The 18546-nt window shown below is 34.6% G+C and overlaps 1 protein-coding gene across 1 annotated transcript in view; it reads right to left on the reverse strand.

Annotated features, from left to right (window-relative positions):
• The window catches only part of SH3BGR (SH3 domain binding glutamate rich protein), a 92647-nt gene that overhangs the window by 48640 nt on the left and 25461 nt on the right, over positions 1–18546 (reverse strand). The window contains 1 exon segment of the mRNA XM_027843611.1: positions 8826–9011. Coding sequence (XP_027699412.1) covers positions 8826–9011 — 186 coding nt within the window.

An 18546-nucleotide genomic window follows, 5' to 3' on the forward strand; every position in this document is an offset into this window, starting at 1 on the left:
AGAAAGAAAGAAAGAAAGAAAGAAAGAAAGAAAGAAAGAAAGAAAAACAGAGAGAGAGAGATAAATGGGGGTGGGGGCAATGGAGGCAGGGAATAGGATATGTAAGGGACCACAGGCCCAGTATGACCTCTGGAAAATTACTAGGTTGCAGTTGTCAAGGCCTCCTTGTGATAAGAACAAATTACTACCTCTTCCTGGAATTCCCCTATACCTTTGGTGGTCCTTGTGATAAGAACAAATTACTACCTCTTCCTGGAATACCCCTATACCTTTGGTGGTCCTTGTGATAAGAACAAATTACTACCTCTTCCTGGAATACCCCGCCCCTATACCGGTGCTGGAACTCCCCCACTCCCTCTTACGGTGTGTATAACTACCCTGAGCTTGCCTTCAGTAAATGAGACTTGATCAGAAAGCCTGTCTTGTCTCCATTTCCTGTGTCCCCTGCTCCCCTCCTTCTTTTACAGGTCCGGACCTCCGTTGATGTCCCGCGGGACGGGACAAGGATAGAGGGAAATACAGAGTTAATAATCATAACTGTGAATGGGAATGGGAAGAACGCATCCATAAAATGGAAGCAGATAGGAGAGTGAATTAAAAACCAGAATCCAACAATGTATTGTTTACAACAAAGACATTTGAAATAGAGAGACACAAACAGTAAAGATAAGAGGTTAAAGCAGAATCCATTACACTTCAGCTGATGTAAAAAAAAAAAAAGTAGGGGTAGCAATCATTATCTCAGAGAAGACAAAAGTAAAAATTGATTTAATTAAAAGAGATAAACAGGAAAACTACATTTTGCTAAAAGGTACCATAGACAATGAAATAATATCAATACTAAAGGTATATGCATCAGATGGTATAGCATCCAAATTTTTAAAGGAAAAGTTAAATGAGTCACAGGAGAAAATGAACAGTAACACTATGCCAATAGGAAACTTCAACTTTCTCATTTCAGAACTAGATAAATCTAACCAAAAAAATAAACAAGAAAGACATTAAGGAGATGCACAGAATTTTAGAAAACTTAGATACGGTAGAACTCTGGAGAAAACTGAGTAAGAATAGAAAGGAATATAGCCTTTTCTGTTTGTTTTTTGTTTTTGTTTTTTAGGTAATTGGGGTTAAATGACTTGCCCAGGGTCACACAGCTAGTAAGTGTCAAGTGTTTGGTCTAAGGCCGCATTTAAACTCAGGTCCTACTGACGTCAGGGCTGGTGCTCTACTCACTATGCCACCTCGCTGTCCCAAATATAACCTTGTCTCAGTGATACACAGCACCTACACAAAAACTGACTATATATTAGGTATGAAAACCTCACAACCAAATGCAAAAAAGCAGAAATATTAAAAACATCCTTTTAAGATCATAATACAATAAAAATGCATTCAACAAAGGGCTATGAAAATATAGATCAAAATTAGTTAGAAACTAAAAAATGTAATCCTAAAGAATGAATGGGCCAAAGAACAAATCATAGAAATAATTAATAATTTCATTAAAGAGGAAGACAACGATGAGACAACATACTAGAATTTATGGGATACAACCAAAGCAGTACTAAGGTAAAAATTTATATTTCTAAATGCTTACATCAATAAAGTAGAGAAAAAGCAGATCAACTAATTGGGCGTGCAATTAAATAAATAAATAAATAACTAGAAAAAGAACAAATTTTAAAATCCCCAGTTAAACAACAAATTGGAAATCCTGAAAATCAAAGAAGAGACTGATACAATTGAAAGAAAACCATTGAACTAATAAATAAAAATAGGAGCTAGTTTTATGAGAAAAAATAAAACAGCAAAACTGCTGATTAATTTGGCTTTTTGAAGAGCAAGAAAACTAAATTACCAGTATCAAAACTGAAAAGGGTGAATTCACAACCAATGAAGAGCAAATTAAAGCAATTATTAGGAGCCAGTTTGTGCAATTATATGCCAATAAATCTGACAACCTATGTGAAATAAGTGAATACTTATAAAAATATAAATTACCCAGATTAACAGAAGAGGAAATAAAATGCTTATGCATGCATTCAATTTATATTACCCAATCTTAAAAAAAGAAATTGAATAAACCATTGATGAGGTCCCTAAGAAAAAAGTCTCTGGGGTTAGATGAATTAACAAGTAAATTCTACCACACATTTAAAGAACTTCATTTCAATACATTATAAGCTATTTGGGGGAAAAAAATAGGTGAAAAAGAGTCCTACCAAATTCCTTTTGTGAGACAAATATGGTACTCATACCTAAACCAGGAAGAGCAAAAACAGAGAAAGAAAACTACAGACCAATTTCCCTAATTAATATTGATGGAAAAAATTTAAATAAAATACTAGCAAGGAGCAATATTTCACAAAGATCATACAGTATGATCAGACGGGATTTACACTAGGAATAGAGGACTGGTTCAATATTAGGAAAACTATGAGCATAATTGACCATATCAATAACAAAAAGAACAAAAATCATATAATTATCTCAATAGATACAGAAAAGCTTTTGACAAAATACAACACACTCATTCCTATTAAAAATACTGGAAAGGATAGGAATAAATGGAGTTTTACTTAAAATGATAAGTAATATTTATCTAAAACCATCAGCAAGCTTCATCTGTAATAAGGACAAGCTAGAAGCCTTCTCATTAAGATTCATCCCAAGGGATGAAGCAAGGATGCTCATTATCATCACTATTATTCAATATTGTACTAGAAATTCTAGCTATAGCAATAAGAGAAGAAAAAGAAATTAAAGTACTTAGAATAAGCAATGAGGAAACAAAACTATTACTCTTTAATTATATGATATCCTTAGAGAATCCAATAGAATCAACTAAAAACTAGTTGAAATAATAACTTCAGTAAGGTTGCAGGATATAAAATAAACCCACATAAATCATCAGCATTTCTATATATAACCAACAAAGCCCAGTAGTAAGAGAAAGAAAGTGAAACTAACTGTAAGCAACATAACATACATGCAAGTCTACTTGCCAAGACAAACCCAGGAACTGTATGAACACAATTACAAAACATTTCACCCAAATAAAGAAGAACTAAACAGTTGGAGAAATATTAATTGATCATAGGCCAATCCAGTATAATAAAACTGACAATTGTACTTAAATTAATCTACTTATTTAGTTCCATACTAATCAAACTACCAAAAATCATTTTATAGAGCTAGAAAAAATAACAAAATGCATCTGAAAGAACAAAAAGTCAAGAATATCAAGGGAATCGATGAAAAAAATATGGAGGAAGGTGGCTTAGAAGTACCAGATCTTAAACTGTATTACAAGACAATAATCATCAAAACAAGCTGGTATTGACTAAGACATAGGGTGGTGGACCAGTGGAACAGATTAGGTACATAATAAATAGTAGTAAATGACCATAATAATGTAGTGTTTGAGAAACCCAAAGATCCAAGCTTTTGGGACAAGAACACACTATTTGATGAAAGTTGTTGGGAAAACTGGAAAGCAGTTTGGTAGAAAGTAGTTATGGAGCAACACCTCACATCATATACAAAGGCCAAAATACGTACATGATTTACACATAAAGGATGATATCATAAGCAAATTAAGGGAACATGGAACATATTTTCTGCCAGATCTATGGATAAGGAAAATTTTATGACCAAACAAGAGTTAGGGAACATTATGGGATGTAAATTAATAATTTTTATTACATTAAATTAAAAAGGTTTTATACAAACAAATCCAAGGATGCCAAGATTAGAAAGAAAGTCAAAAACTGGAAGAAAAATTTTATAGGTTTCTCTGATAAAGGCCTCATTTCTCAAATATATAGAGAACTGAGTCAAATCTAGAAAAATCCCCAATTGATAAATAATCAAAGGATATGAACAGCAGTTTTCAGAAGAAGAATCAAATCTATCTAAAATTAAACATTAAAAAATGCTCTAAATCACTATTGATTAGAGAAATGTGAATTAAAACAACTCTAAAGTACCATCCCATACCTATCAGATTGGCTAATATGACAGAAAAGGAAAGGACAAATGTTGGAGAGGATTTGGAAAAATTGGGACCCTAATACACAGTTGGTGGAGTTGAAAACTGATTGATCCAACCATTCTGGAGAGTAATGCTCAAAGGGCTATAAACCCATGCATACCATTTGACTCAGAAATACCACTACATCTGTATCCCAAAGAGATTTTTAAAAAAGAAGAAAAAGGATCTATATGTACAAAATATTTATAGCAGTTCTTTTCGTGGTGCCAAAGAATTGAAAATTGAGGGGATGCCCATCAATTGGGGAATGGCTGAACTAGTTGTGGTATACGATTGTGATGCAATACTATTGTGCTATAAGAAATGATGAGCAAGATACTGCAAAAGAACTTGGAAAGACATATATGAACTGATGATACATAGTGAAATGAGCAGAACCAGGAAAACGCTATACATAGTAACAGCAACATTGTGAGATGATCAACTGCGAATAACTTAACTGTTCTGAGCAATACAAGGATCCAAGTCAATTCTGAAGAACTTATGATGAAAAATCCTATCCACCTCCAGAGAAAGAATTGATGGAGTCTGAATGCATATGGTAGCATACTTTTTGATCTGTTTTCTTTCACAACATAGCTAATATAGAAATATATTTTGTATGACTGTACATGTATAATATATATCAAATTGCTTGCCTTTTCATGGAGGTAGGAGAAAAAGGAGGAAAAGAGAGAATTTGGAACTCAAAATTTTAAAAAATCAAATGTTAATAATTGTTTTTATATGTAATTGGAAAAAAGTTGAATATTATCTTTTTTATTTTTAACATTCTTCTCTTTTTTAAATTTTGAATTCCAAATTCTCTCTCTCCCTGCCAATCCCTTCCCCACTCCCTGAGAAGGCAAGTAATATGATATCAATTATACACTTGAAATCATGCAAATCATATTTCTACACTAGCCATATTTCAAAAAATAAAGTGAGAAAATTATACTTCAATTTACATTCAGAGTTCATCAGTTCTCTCTCTGGAGGTAGATTGCATTTTTTCATCATGAGTCCTTTAGAATTGTCTTGGATCCTTGTATTGATCAGAGTAGCCTAATCTTTCACTGTTGATCATCATTGCTGTTGCCATTCAGTTGTTTTCAGTCGTTCTGATTCTTCATGACCCCATTTGGGGTTTTCTTGGTAAACCTACTGGAGTAGTTTGCCATTTCCTTCTCCAGCTCATTTTACAGAGGAGAAAACTGAGGTAAACAGGGTTAAGTGACTTGCCCAAGGTCACACAGCTAGTACTTCTCTGAGGCCAGATTTGAACTCAGGAAGAGCCATCTTCCTGACTTTAGGCCTGGCACTCTACCCATTGCACCACCTAACTGCCCCCACTCTACCACCTAGATGCCCTTATCATTATTACAATACTGCTATAACTGTGCACAATAGTCTCCCAGTTCTTCTCATTTCACTTTCATCAGTTCATATGGGTCTTGCCATATTACTCAGAAACCACCCTCCTTTCCCACAGAACAATAGGACTCCATCACAATCACATGCCACAACTTGTTCAGTCATTTCGTTCCCCAACTGATGAGTATTCCCTCAATTTCAATTCTTTGCCACCACAAAAAAAAAGCTGCTATATTTTTGTACATATAGGTCCTTTTCCTTTTTCTTTGGTCTCTTTGGAAAACAGACCTAGTAGTGGTGTTGCTGGGTCATGAAATCTTTTTTTTAACCATTCTCCCCAAGTATTCTCCTTTTAGCTTAATCAAAGTTAAACCCAAGAGATATTTCCATTTACTAAATTAATAAAAGATTTCTTTCTCTTAGATTTATTATCCCTAACTGTTTCAGGGAGGAGTCCCTCCTGGGTTAAGCAGATTTCTCTATTTACAAACTAGTTAGACCTTCAGTAAGTACAAAGATTTCAGTGAAGGACATTGTCTTAATGATGAAGCATCTAGTAGAAGCTAGGAGTGAGGGGAGGATCAGGAAAGGCTTTGTGTGAAAAGTGGTGCTTGAGCTGAATCCTAAGATAAATAAGAGGTGAAGAGACAGTTAAAGAATGAATGCATTGCAGAGGTTCTCAAAGTGGGCAGTACCACCCCCTGGGGGACACTGGAACAATCCTTAAAATGGGATCAAAGAACAAGATACCCAAGGCAATGTGAGTTCACATCATTAAGAAGGCATCATCAATGCCACAGTAAAGGCTCTATCTGAATTAACCTATTAAAAAGGACCTAACCTTAAAAAGGAGTTTGACTTGAGGGGTTTCCAGGATTCAGAGATGGTAGTAACACCAAGAAAGGAAATTAAGAAAAAAGCTGATACATGCACAAACAGAGAATTTGGTTGGAGGCTATACAAGAGTTCAAGAAGAAAATCCCCATGAAAGCAGTAGATTGTTAGGAAAGAATATGATCTGGAAACCTAGACACCAAAAGTACTTCCCTAGAAAAATCCTTCAGGTGGATCTGTGGGAAAAATAGACACAAAAGGGGTGGAAGCAAAGGGAATTTAGCTTTCAGATCTTATCAGCTCACTTGAGAGTTTAAAGCTGAAACTGCTACTTTTTGTTTTTGTTAAACAAATTCTATTTATCTATGTGAATGAGCAATCCTTCCAGGGTCACATAAATAATTACCCTGGATAGCTATTCCTGAGATATACCCCTTTGTGCCAATGTTAAACAGTAGCACTATGTAGTGAAACATACCCTTTACATGTTAAGACGGTTAACATGAGAGTGATATACATATGAAAGAGGACTTTATTATGAAACTGTGCATCTCCCTTAACTACAACTTGTTTTTCCTTTTAAGGAAATAATAACTTTAATATATAATTTTCAAAGTTGCCCTGTTTGTGTTTCTATCTTGCTTTCTGTTTTCTTCTGTGCACTTTTTTTTTCAAAATCTTCAATGAGCTCTTTCTCTTTCTTTTGGGCATCCTATCTCTAGCTCCCACTTCCTTCCCATCTGCCCTCCCCAACTAAAAAACAAGAAGAAAAAAACTTTGTCACAAATATACATAGTCAAGCAAAACAAATTTCCACAGTGCCCATGTATATGGCTAATTCCATCTTCTGAGTTTATCACCCCTCTGTCATGGGATGAGTAAATGCTCTAACATCTGCCCTCAGATTTGCCATTTCCTTTTTCAGAGTTCTAAAGTCTTTCATGATAGTCTTTTTGTGGTGTTGTAGTCATTTTATAAATTATTCTCCTGGTTCTACATTAGTTTGTGCAAATCTTCCCAGGTTTCTCTAAAACCATTCTTCTTGTCATTTCTTATGGCTCAATAACATTCCGTTATATTCACCTACCACTTGTGCCAGGTAGAAGTTCTGGGGACTACAATTAATTACATCCTCAGCCAATTTGGGAGAGCTGGGCTACAAGAGCTAGGCAAAAAGATGGAGGTTTTGACAGAAAAGGGTATATTGCAGATTAATATTAATTATCAAATGATACTATACAATATTAATTTTCCTCACACTATTTTTTCATATATTCCCCAATTGGTAAGCATCTCTCCTTTGTTTCCAGTTATTTGCAATAAGAAAAAAAGCATCTATAAGTATTTATATACAAGTCTATTTCCTCTTTTATCTCTGGCATATGCCTCATAGTATTATTACTACGTTACAGTATCTGCATTTTAGTAACTTTGTGGGAATACTTCTAATTGCTTTCCAGAAAGTCTGGAACAAATTCACAGTCATACCAACAGTATAATGGTGTGTTTGTTTTCCTGTAGCAACTCCAACAATTGTCATTTTCCATTTTTTTGTCATCTTTGGTCAATCTGATGAATGTGAAACTTCAGAACTTTCTATTTTAATTTCCTTAAATATCAGTTATTTGGTACTTTTTCCACATGGCTGTTGATAGCTTAGATTTCTTCTTTTGAGAACGGCCAGTTCATATCCTTCGACCAATTTTCTATTGGGGAATGGCTCTTGTTTTTATATATTTGAATTAGTTCCTTGTCTCTTTTGGATATCAAAGATTTTTTTCCCCAGTTAACTGTTTGTCTTCTAATTTTTACTGTTAGTTTTGTTTGTGTAAAAACTTTTTAATTTTATGTAATCAAAATTTATCTCCTGTGATTCTCTCTATCCTGGTCTGATCATGAACTCTTCAGATACATAGAATATTAGGGGTGAAGAGAAATTTAAAGATCATCTAATCAAACCTCTTCATTTTTCCCTACCATACTGCTATAAAACTTAGTATATAAAGTGCAATAAAAAGCCCACTACTTCTTGCTGCTTCTTCCTAATCTGGTTAGAGGAGAGAGAGGGGAAGATAAGTATTATGCTGGTTTTATTAAGGAGTCATATAAACTTGCCTAATCTTTATGTATAAAACATATAAATGAACTATTTCAAATGTAAAGTTTTCAAAATGCAAAAAAATCTATTTTAATTATCCTTTTATCATATTAGTTATTGTCATTGTCAATATATCACCTGGTCAAGTTCTTGTAAGAGCTCATGTCTTATTTATTAATTATTTTATCTTCCTCACTGTTCAGATCTGTATATGTATATCTACATACATATACACCTACATGCATATACATATATGTATATTTGTTAAACATAAATATAAAAAAGATTCTACTGTACTAACAAATTACTATATATTTTATTTGGATTTCTACAGAAACATCTCTTGAAACCGCCAATAAAAATCCAAAACATTTTAAATTGATATTACTAAATACATTAGTTTTAAGTGACTTCTAATTTTCATACGTAAGAATTTTAAACTCTGTGAACTCTGTCATCCTTCAAATGGTGAAAATTATTTCTTACCCCACAATACTGTTCCTCATTAAAGATCTGTGGAGGAAGAGGAATTCCATTTTGTGGTTTTTTCTCTCCAGGTACATTCTCTCTCATCCATCTCCTGTTGTCTTCATCACCAGCAATATCAAGTTCCTTAAAGTCAATTTTATTGGCTTCCAAAAAGCCCACTACTTCTTGCTGTTTCTTCCTAATCTGGTTAAAAGCAGGGAGGGAAAGATAAGCATTATTCTGAGTTTATGTAGCAGTCGTATAAAATTGTGTAATTTAAGATTTTTTCATTTAATTTTTTCAATTAAATGCAAACAATTTTTAAATCTTATTTAGTATTTTATTTTTCCCAATTTCATGGAAAAACAATTTTAACATTCTTTTTTTTATTTTGAATTCCAAATTCTCTCCCTCCCTTCCTTACTCCTCCCTCCCCCCTGCCCATTGAGAAGGTAAGCAATTTGACATAGGTTATATATGCAAAACACATTTCCATGTAAGTCATTCTATGAAAGAAAATACAGGGAAAAAAAACAAGAAAAATAAAGTAAAGAAAAAGTATCTTTGATCTGCATTCAGGCTCTACCAGTCATTTTTCTGGAGATGGACAGCACCTTTCATCCTAAGTCCTACAGAATTTTCTTGGATCATTGTATTGCTAAGAATAGCTAAATTATTCATGGTATATCATCATACAATATTGCTGTTACTATGTACAATTTCAGATTGACGAGCAGGATGATATATGCAAATCATTTGAAGAACATACAGCTGTTATAGACCTATTACTTGGAGAATACAATGAAAGGTACACTCACTTTGAGAATCATGACATCACACTCAAATTAGCATTTCAGCCTCACCTAGTTGATAGCACCAAAACACCTAAAGAAGTACAGATGGAATTGATTGAGCTCTCAGTAAACGACATTTTAAAGTCATTGTTTGATTCTAAAAAAGATCCAGTAGAAATACGGGAAAATGCAGTAGAATACCGATGCCTTGAGCAACATGCCAAAAAAATGCTTTCTTGCTTTTCAACCACTTATTGCTGTGAATCTACATTCTCCTTATCTAACCCAAGTCAAGATACCCTTCAGGTCACAAATGACTGATACCCATCTACAGGATCAACTGAAACTGCGAGCTCCATGTTGCAATCAAAGATTCAAATGCTTTCCAACAAAAAGCAGACACAACAAAGTCATTAAAAGGTTAGTTAATTTTAAAATTAACAAATAATTTTCACTTTTTCAAATTATCAAGTATATAGCAGTTAGATTTTTATGAAATAATGCACATTTTAAAGTATGTCTAATTGAAGTTTCTTGAATATGGACTTATTTGATTATAGCTAAATATTAAGCAGCCTTCCAACATGAAAAGGTTCCCCACCCCTGGTCTAGCATCTAAATACTTTAAGTAAATCCTAATTGAATTTTAGGTGATAATAGCAAAACTTTAACAGTTAGAAGCCCCAATGTGATACTTTCAGACCTAGACAAAAAGATAAATAAGAAAGTAGCAAAGAACCTGAACAGATTTTTTTTTTATTTTAGATATGATAGATTTCTGGCAATTACTAAGTGGAAATAGAAAGGAATATATATATTTCTCTGTTGAGCATAGAACCTTTGCAAAACTGATCATACAATAGAGCATAAAAATTTCATAAACAAATGCAAAAAAACCCACCCAGAAATACTAAATAATCCTGACACAATAAAAATTATAATTGATAAAGGAGAGAGGGGTAGTACCATGATTATTGTTTTTACTAACAAGCACAATTAAATTTTTCTGCCTTAGCCCCGCATTGTTTGGCTATAGTCCTTTCCCAAAATCTCAACCCTTCCCTTCCACCCCCCTCCCAATTTGAGGCAGTGATGGCTGTAGTGGTAACAACAGTGAGGGCAACAGCAGCTGCAGCACTGAATATTCTCCCAGCATGCCACTATCCCATCTTCTTTCTTTCCTTCCTCTCTTTTCCCATCATGCTGCAGAGAGACATCATAGCCTCCCTCTGGTCACCCTCATGGCATTGTATCATCACAGTTGAATCCATTTGAATTTAGATTTGCAGCAAGAGTCATCTCTCTAGCTCTAGACATCCCCCTCAACACACCTAAATACATCTCACTTCTTCTGGAATTTCAGACCCCCTCCTTCAAGGACAAGGGGAGAGAGGGACTATATTTTCCTTGGGGTAATCAAAGCCACCTCTAGTCCTTGTATCAGAATACGAAGATGATTTCTCTTCTGTCCTGTTACCATCCATCTCAGATGGATGATATAGTCTCTTTGGATAAAGGGGACTATGTTCATAATAGATATTAGTGCTATAAATATAAAACAGGAAAGGAGAAACAAAAAACTTGAATAGAGCACGTTTACATACCTCCACTTTCAAAACACTTAAATTAAAACGGAAAATCATCCAAATGTTTGGTCTACCTTTTTCCTTTCTTCATTTGCATTACAATGCACTTTGATTTACCTACTTATCTGAATACTCCTCAGTTTCCTTTATCGGTATCCATGTCCTTCCCCTTTAGGGTGTACCCTAAAAATCTATCCCAGGTCTTTTTCATTTTCTATCCACAGACTCTTCCTTGGTAGACTCTTCATCTCCTACGGGTTCAACTATCTCTTTGCACATGACCTCAAGATCTGAATATCCATCCTTGGTCTCTCTCCTGAGCTTCAGTCCCATATCAGCAATGTCCTAGTAGAGACATTTCTGCCTGGACATGTCCCTTAGGAATCTCAAGCTCTACATGTACAGAGCAACTCAATGTACCTTGTCCTCTCCTAAACAATACCCTCTTCTGAACTTCTAGGTGTCTGTGAAGGACACCACAATAATTCCAATCATACAGATTTGCAAACTCAGAGTCGTTCTTTACTCATCACCCTGTCTTCATCATATATGAGGTAACTGACAGACTAGTCAGTAGCCAAATCTTGTCAATTCTGTCTACACAAGATCTGTTTGATCTATGACCTTTTGCTGAACTACTGCAATGGTCTTCCGGTCTCTCCATTTCAAGTCTCTCCCCACTCCAGTACAAATTCCACTCAGATAGCTAATTGCTCTTCCTAAAGATTTGACCTTCCTAAAGGCCTGACTAGGTCACCCCCTTTTTCAATAAATACCATTAGCTTCCCACTGCTATGTGCTTCCATGTATATATGTTATCTTTTCATATGGAATGTAAGTTACTTGAAGAAAGAGATGATTTCAAATTTATTTTTGTATTATTAGGCCCTGGTAGAATACCTAAGAGGCATTTGATAAAGGCTTATTGATTTAGCAGATACTTGAAAACTATTAGAAGAATAAATTAATGCCCCAGTTATTTTATCCCCTTATTCCAATAGCTGTAATTTTACATTTATTTCAGATTTACTTCCTATGACCAGTTGATCCATGGATGCCACTTAGTTAAGAAGAGGTTCTAGAAAACAACTCCTCCTAGGTCAACAAGGAATAAGATATAAAACCTGTTCATTTAAATCCTTAAGACAACATTTTCACACAAAATCTGCTTTATAAAGCTCACTTAATACCTTTTTGAAATGCTGATAAAATGTGATTAAGATAAAATTCACACACTTAATTCTGTACCAAAGTAAAATAAAGAGGATTTATTTTACAGAGAAAACCCTAAGAACACAAAACAACATATGAAACTAAATTAATGCAATCTTTAAAACTTACCATAACATAGCTCAAAATTTTAAAAAAGCCCTCTTTCCCACCTCAGTCTCCCACCCCTATGATTGCCCACTATACATATGATTTAAAAGGGACCATTTATCAGAATAAATAAAAATGCAATTCCTTTTGGCCCATAGGGATTAAAATAAATGTCTAAAAGTTCCAAAAAGTCAAAGTTTTAATGGATTGAAAAACTGGCCTATTCTAAAATGTCAAACCTGTAGATTATAGGCAGCATAATATAGTGGAAGCTGGCTGAAAGTTAGTAGACAAGTCATTTAACATCTTGACCCCCAACAATATTAATTTCCTTTTCTTCTTCAAATTACAGTATATTTATTTATCTGTGTATATAAGATAAACAATGTGGTGAATGGAACTCTGTACTTAGTGTCAGAAAACTCTGAGTTCAAATCAGGCCTCTAGCTAGTGACTTCCCATATATCATTTAATCCCTAAGGGACCCTGACAACTTTCTTAAAAACTTATAGATCAAGGCATAGTCAAGATGGCAGCCAAAATTCCCACCATTCCTCTTCTACAAAGATACATAAAATATACCAGATTGAATCATGATTGGAAAATCCAAGGAAAAAACCATAATGTGCCATTTTTCCAGCCCAAATTGGCAAACGAAGACAGAGAGTTCTAGAGACATTAGGTATAGGGTCTGACTAGCAGCATGCTTTATGGAACATTCCAGATCCCAGAGTCTGAAAAAAGGACTGAGACTGGTGCAGGAAGCACCAGGATAGGAAGGAGTCCCATAGTTCTTGAACTAGTGCAGAGTGAGGGAACAGGTACCATGTGAATTACCCAGTCCCATATCACAAGATTCAGTTGGACTGAGAAAGGAACCCGTGCCCAGGGGTGATAGAGAGGAACAGTCACAATCATAGGCCTTAGTTATGTACTGAGGGACGAAAAAGTTCAGAAACAAACAGCAACTAAGTGGTTCTGGCCCCAGAATCAGAGCAGGGACTCAGTTAAAATCTTCAGCCCAGGATAACACATATAATGGAATAACCAGGGCAAGAATCACAAATATAGAGGAGCCTGCAATTCAGGCACTATAAACCTGCAAAATCTCCCATGGACTAATTGTAGCTGAGTCTAACAGCAATCTACTTAAACTTCCAACCATGACAGAACTGAGAGAGGTCTTGCTCAAACTCAAATCTAAGTCAAGGAGAGAATAGGGGTAGGGCAATCAGACTTTGCCATGGATCACATACATCACTCTTACATCTAGCATCTTGCAGGTGCCCAGACTGAGCTATCCCTGAGATTCTAGAATAACACACCACTTAATACCCCCAAGGAAGCAATAGAAGAACCTAGAATGACAAAAGCTCAGCCCAGAGCTATAGCCCAGGAGTGTGCTCAGCCCATCCATAAGTTCAAAGTCAAGAAGTAGGATGAAAGAATGAGCAAGTTTAAAAAAAAATCCCAACATAATGATAACAGGAAATCTCAAGATATGAACCAAGAAGAAAATAAATCTAAAACATTGATAAGAAAAATCTCAAAGAAAAATAAAGCTTGGGAACAAGTCCAATGAGAATTTCTAAAAGAGACAAGAGTTTTTTGAGGTTCTATTAAGCTAAAAATTATTTTAAAATCAAATTGAGAACAACAGAGGAAAATTAGGAAAATAAATGAGTTATGGGAGAAAGATATGGAAAGAAAATTAACAACTTGTTAATTAACAACAATACCTCATACAAGAAAATAACTCTCTAAAAATTATGATTGACCAAACAGAAGTTAATGACTTCATGAGACATCAAAACAAAGTCATAAGACTGAGGGGACAAAAAGCAACAGAAGAAAATATAAAGTTTCTCATAGCAAAAACAACCAACCTGGAAAACAGATCAAGTAGATATAATTTGAGAATCATTGGAAAGCCTAGATACCACATGTCAAGAAATCTTTAAAAAAAAGTCCAGTCCTCTCAGAACCAGAGGACAAAATATAAATAAAAATAAATTCACTAGTTACCTCCTGAAAGAAACCAAAGCAAAAAGTTTAGAATATGATATTCCAGAAGACAAAGGATCTAAACTCACAACGCAAAATAACTTATCCAGAAAAAGTGAGTATAATCTTGCAAGGGGAGAAAATGGATTTTCAATGAAATAGAAGACTTCTAAGCATTCTTGATGAAAAGACCCAAGCTGAGTAGAAAATTTGACAACAAATTTGACAACAAAGGATTTCAACCCTGTGAAGTAGGCGCTATTATTAACTCCATTCTACAATTGAGGAAATTGAGGAAGACAGAAGTTAAGTGACTTGCCCACTGTATCTGAGGCTTAGGTCTTCCTAACGTAGGTCTTCCTGACTCAAGGTGTAGGCCTGTAGCCATTGCACCACCTTGCTGGTAGGTTTAGGGAGGGATTAGTCAAGAAACAAACTCTTTTAAAAGGAGGCAGAAAACAAAGAGAAGGAAAAATATAAGAGAATGAGATGAAGAAAAATACCAATTAACAGTCATAATTATGAAAGTGAATGGGATGAACTCACCCATAAAACAAAAGATGAGAACAGAATGGAATAGAAATGAGAATCCAACAATATGTGGATTACACGAAATACACTTGAAATAGAAAGATACACATGGAGTTAAAATACAGTACTGGAATGCTTCAAGTGAAGTAAAAAAAAAAAAAAAAACCAAGGGTAGCAATCATGATCTCAGACAAAGTAATAGCAAAAAACAGACCTAATTCAAAGAGATAAACAAGGAAATTATATTTTACTGAAAAGTACCATAGGCAATGAATTAATATCATTACTAATCATGTATGAACCTATTGGAATAGAATCTAAAATCTTAAAGGAAAAGTTAAATGACATACAGAAGGAAATAGAGAGTAAAACTATTATAGGGGATACCTCAACACACCCTCCCAGACCTAGATAAATCTAACCAAAATATAAACAAAAAAGAATGAAGTACATGAACAGAAGTTTAGAATAGATAGAAATAAGAGACCTCTGGAGAATAACAAATAAGAATAGAAAGGAGTATACACATTTCTTAGCTGTATAGTCCACTTTTACCAAAATTGATTATGTATTAGGAAATAAATATCTCACAAGTGCAAAACAGTGGAAATGTTAAATGCATATTTTACTGACCACAATGCAGTAAAAATTACATTTAATAAAGGATCTTTGAAGACAAGATTAAAAATTAAGTGGAAACTAAATAACTTTATCATAAAATTTAAAAATCATGTTAGAGAAAAAAATTGAGGCCATTCACTGAGAACTCTTTTTTCTTCTCTCTTCATCTCATATTACTCAGATGCCTTCTGCCACTGAACTCCTCCCTTACCTTTGTCTCATATGAAGAGGTGACACTACTACTCACCAAGGTCATTGCCTGTACCTACACAAGTGATTTAATTCCATGCTGTCTCCTCTAATAGATTGCCCCTTCTGTCACACCTACTCTGACTTATCTTTAATCTCTCTTTATCTACTGGCTCCTTTGCTACTACCTATAAACATGCCTATGTCTCCCCATCTTCAAAAAATTTTCATTGGATCCTTCTATTTCCACTGTCATATGATATTTCTTCTGTCCTTAGAGGCAAAACTCCTGGAAAAGGCAACTACAAATGCTTCTACTTCCTCTCTTCATTATCTCATTTTAACCCTCTAAAATATGGTTTCTGACTTCACCACTCAATTAAAACTACTCCTCCAAAGGTACAAAAAGATCTCCTAATCATAAAATTTAATGGACTTTTCTCAGTCCTCATTCTTCTTAACCTCTCTTCAATCTTTGACACTGCTAATCATCTTTTTCTCCTTGACACTCTTTTCTCTTGAGGTTTTCAGGACACCATTCTCTACTGGTTCTCCTCCTATCTATTTAACCCCTCATATTCAGTATCCTTTACTAGATCCTCAAGTAGGTTGCTCCCACTAACTTATAAGTATCCCACAGAGCTCTGTCCTGGACTCCCTTCTCTTCTCCATCTATGCTACTTCACTCAGTGATCTCATCAACTTCCATAGATTTAATTACATCTCTGTGCTGATGATTCTCAAATTTACTGATCCAGCCCAAACCTCGCTGCTGACATCCAGTATTAGATATCCAACTGCCTTTTAGACATCACCATCTGGATGTTTAGCAAATATTTTAAACTCGACATGTACAACACTGAACTTCCTATGCTTCTCTCTAAGCTTTCCCCCATTCCAAACTTTCCTATTACCAATGAGGGTACCAGGACCCTCCCAATAACCCAGGCTTGCAACCTAGGTATCATCCTCAATACCTCACTATCTCTCACATATACCCCCCATATCTAATCAGTTGCCAAAGCCTGCCGATATGACCTTTGCAACATCTCTCAAATACACCCCCTTCTCTCCTCTGATACTGTCAGCGCACAACTGCATCACTTCACACTTACACTGCTGAAGAAGCTTGCTGGCTGGTCTGCCTGCCTCAAGTCTATCCCCACTCTAGTCCATCCTCAGCTGCCAAAGTGATTTTCTTAAAGCATAAGTCCAATCATATCAAGCCACACTTAAAAAAACTCCCTATCACCTCTAGGACCAAATATACCCTAAATTCACCATAACATAGGCCCTTACTACCTTTCCAGTTTTCTTATACCTTGTGCCTTCCCCTATACCTGTCACCCCCATACACTATTAAATGAAGTGACACTGGACTCCTGGCTGCTCCACAAATAAGAGACTCTATCTCTTGGCTCCATGTATTTTCTCTGGCTGTCCTCCATTCCTGGAATGTTCTCTCTCATCATCTCAGCCACCTAGCTTTCCTGGCTTCTTTCAAGTCTCAACTAAAATTCCATCTTCTACAGGAAGCCTTTCCCAATCTTAATTTTAGTGCCTTCCCTCTGTTATTTCCTATTTATCTAATACATAACTGATCTGTACATATTTGTTCACTTATTATCTCCCCCATTATGCTCCTTGAGAACAAGGACTGTCTTTTACCTTTCTTTGTATCCCTGGCATTTAGCACAGTGTCTGGTTACAGCAGAACTTTAATAAATACTTACTGACTGACCAACTAATTTACCCTAAAGAATGGATAGGACAAAGAATAAATTACAGAAAAAATAATATCATTGGAGATAATGACAACAATAAGACAATACACCAAATTTGGGAGATACATCCATGTCTCTAAACACTTTCACAAATAAAAGAAAGAAAAAATCAATAAAGTGTGCACACAACTTTAAAAAATAGAAAACCAACAAATGAAAAACTCTAAATTAAACATCAAAATAAAACTCCTGCCAAACAAAGAAGAGATTAACAAAATTTTTGAAATAAAAATCATTTAGATAGTAAATAAAAATGGGAGCTTTTTTCATTTTTATTTTTTATAAAAAAACTAATAAAATAGATAAGCTTTTAGTTGATTGTTTTAAAAAAAAGAAATTCAAACTATCAGTATCAAAAATTAAATAGGCAAATTCACAACCAATAACAAAGAAATAAAAGAAAGCATTCAGGGCTATTTCACCTAATCATCTGCAAAGAAAACTGACAATCTAAGTGAAATAGATGAATATTTACCAAAAAGGAGATGAACAGAACAAGAAATAGAATACTTAAATAACCCTATCTTGGAAGAAGAAATTGAATAAGCCATAAATGAACTCCCTAAGAAAAAAACACTAGGACCAAGATAGATTTAGAAGCAAATTCTATCAAACTTTTAAAGTAGCATTAAATGAAATTATTGAAGTGATATCAATTCCAAGAGTCTTAGCAAAATTCCTTCTATGACACAAGTATGGTCTTATTACCTAAACCAGGGAAAGAAAACAGAGAAAGAAAAATATAAACCAATATCATTAAAGAATAATGATGCTAAAAATGCTAAATAAAATATTAGCAAAGGTACTACAACAATATATCACAAAGATTATACACTATGATCCTACTGAATTTTTACCAAGAATAGAGGGTTGGTTCAATATCAGTAAACTATCAATACGATTGACCATA

This window comes from Vombatus ursinus, unplaced genomic scaffold, assembly GCF_900497805.2.
Source record: "Vombatus ursinus unplaced genomic scaffold, bare-nosed wombat genome assembly UNPS02014924.1, whole genome shotgun sequence".
In the NCBI taxonomy this organism is placed as follows: Eukaryota; Metazoa; Chordata; class Mammalia; order Diprotodontia; family Vombatidae; genus Vombatus; species Vombatus ursinus.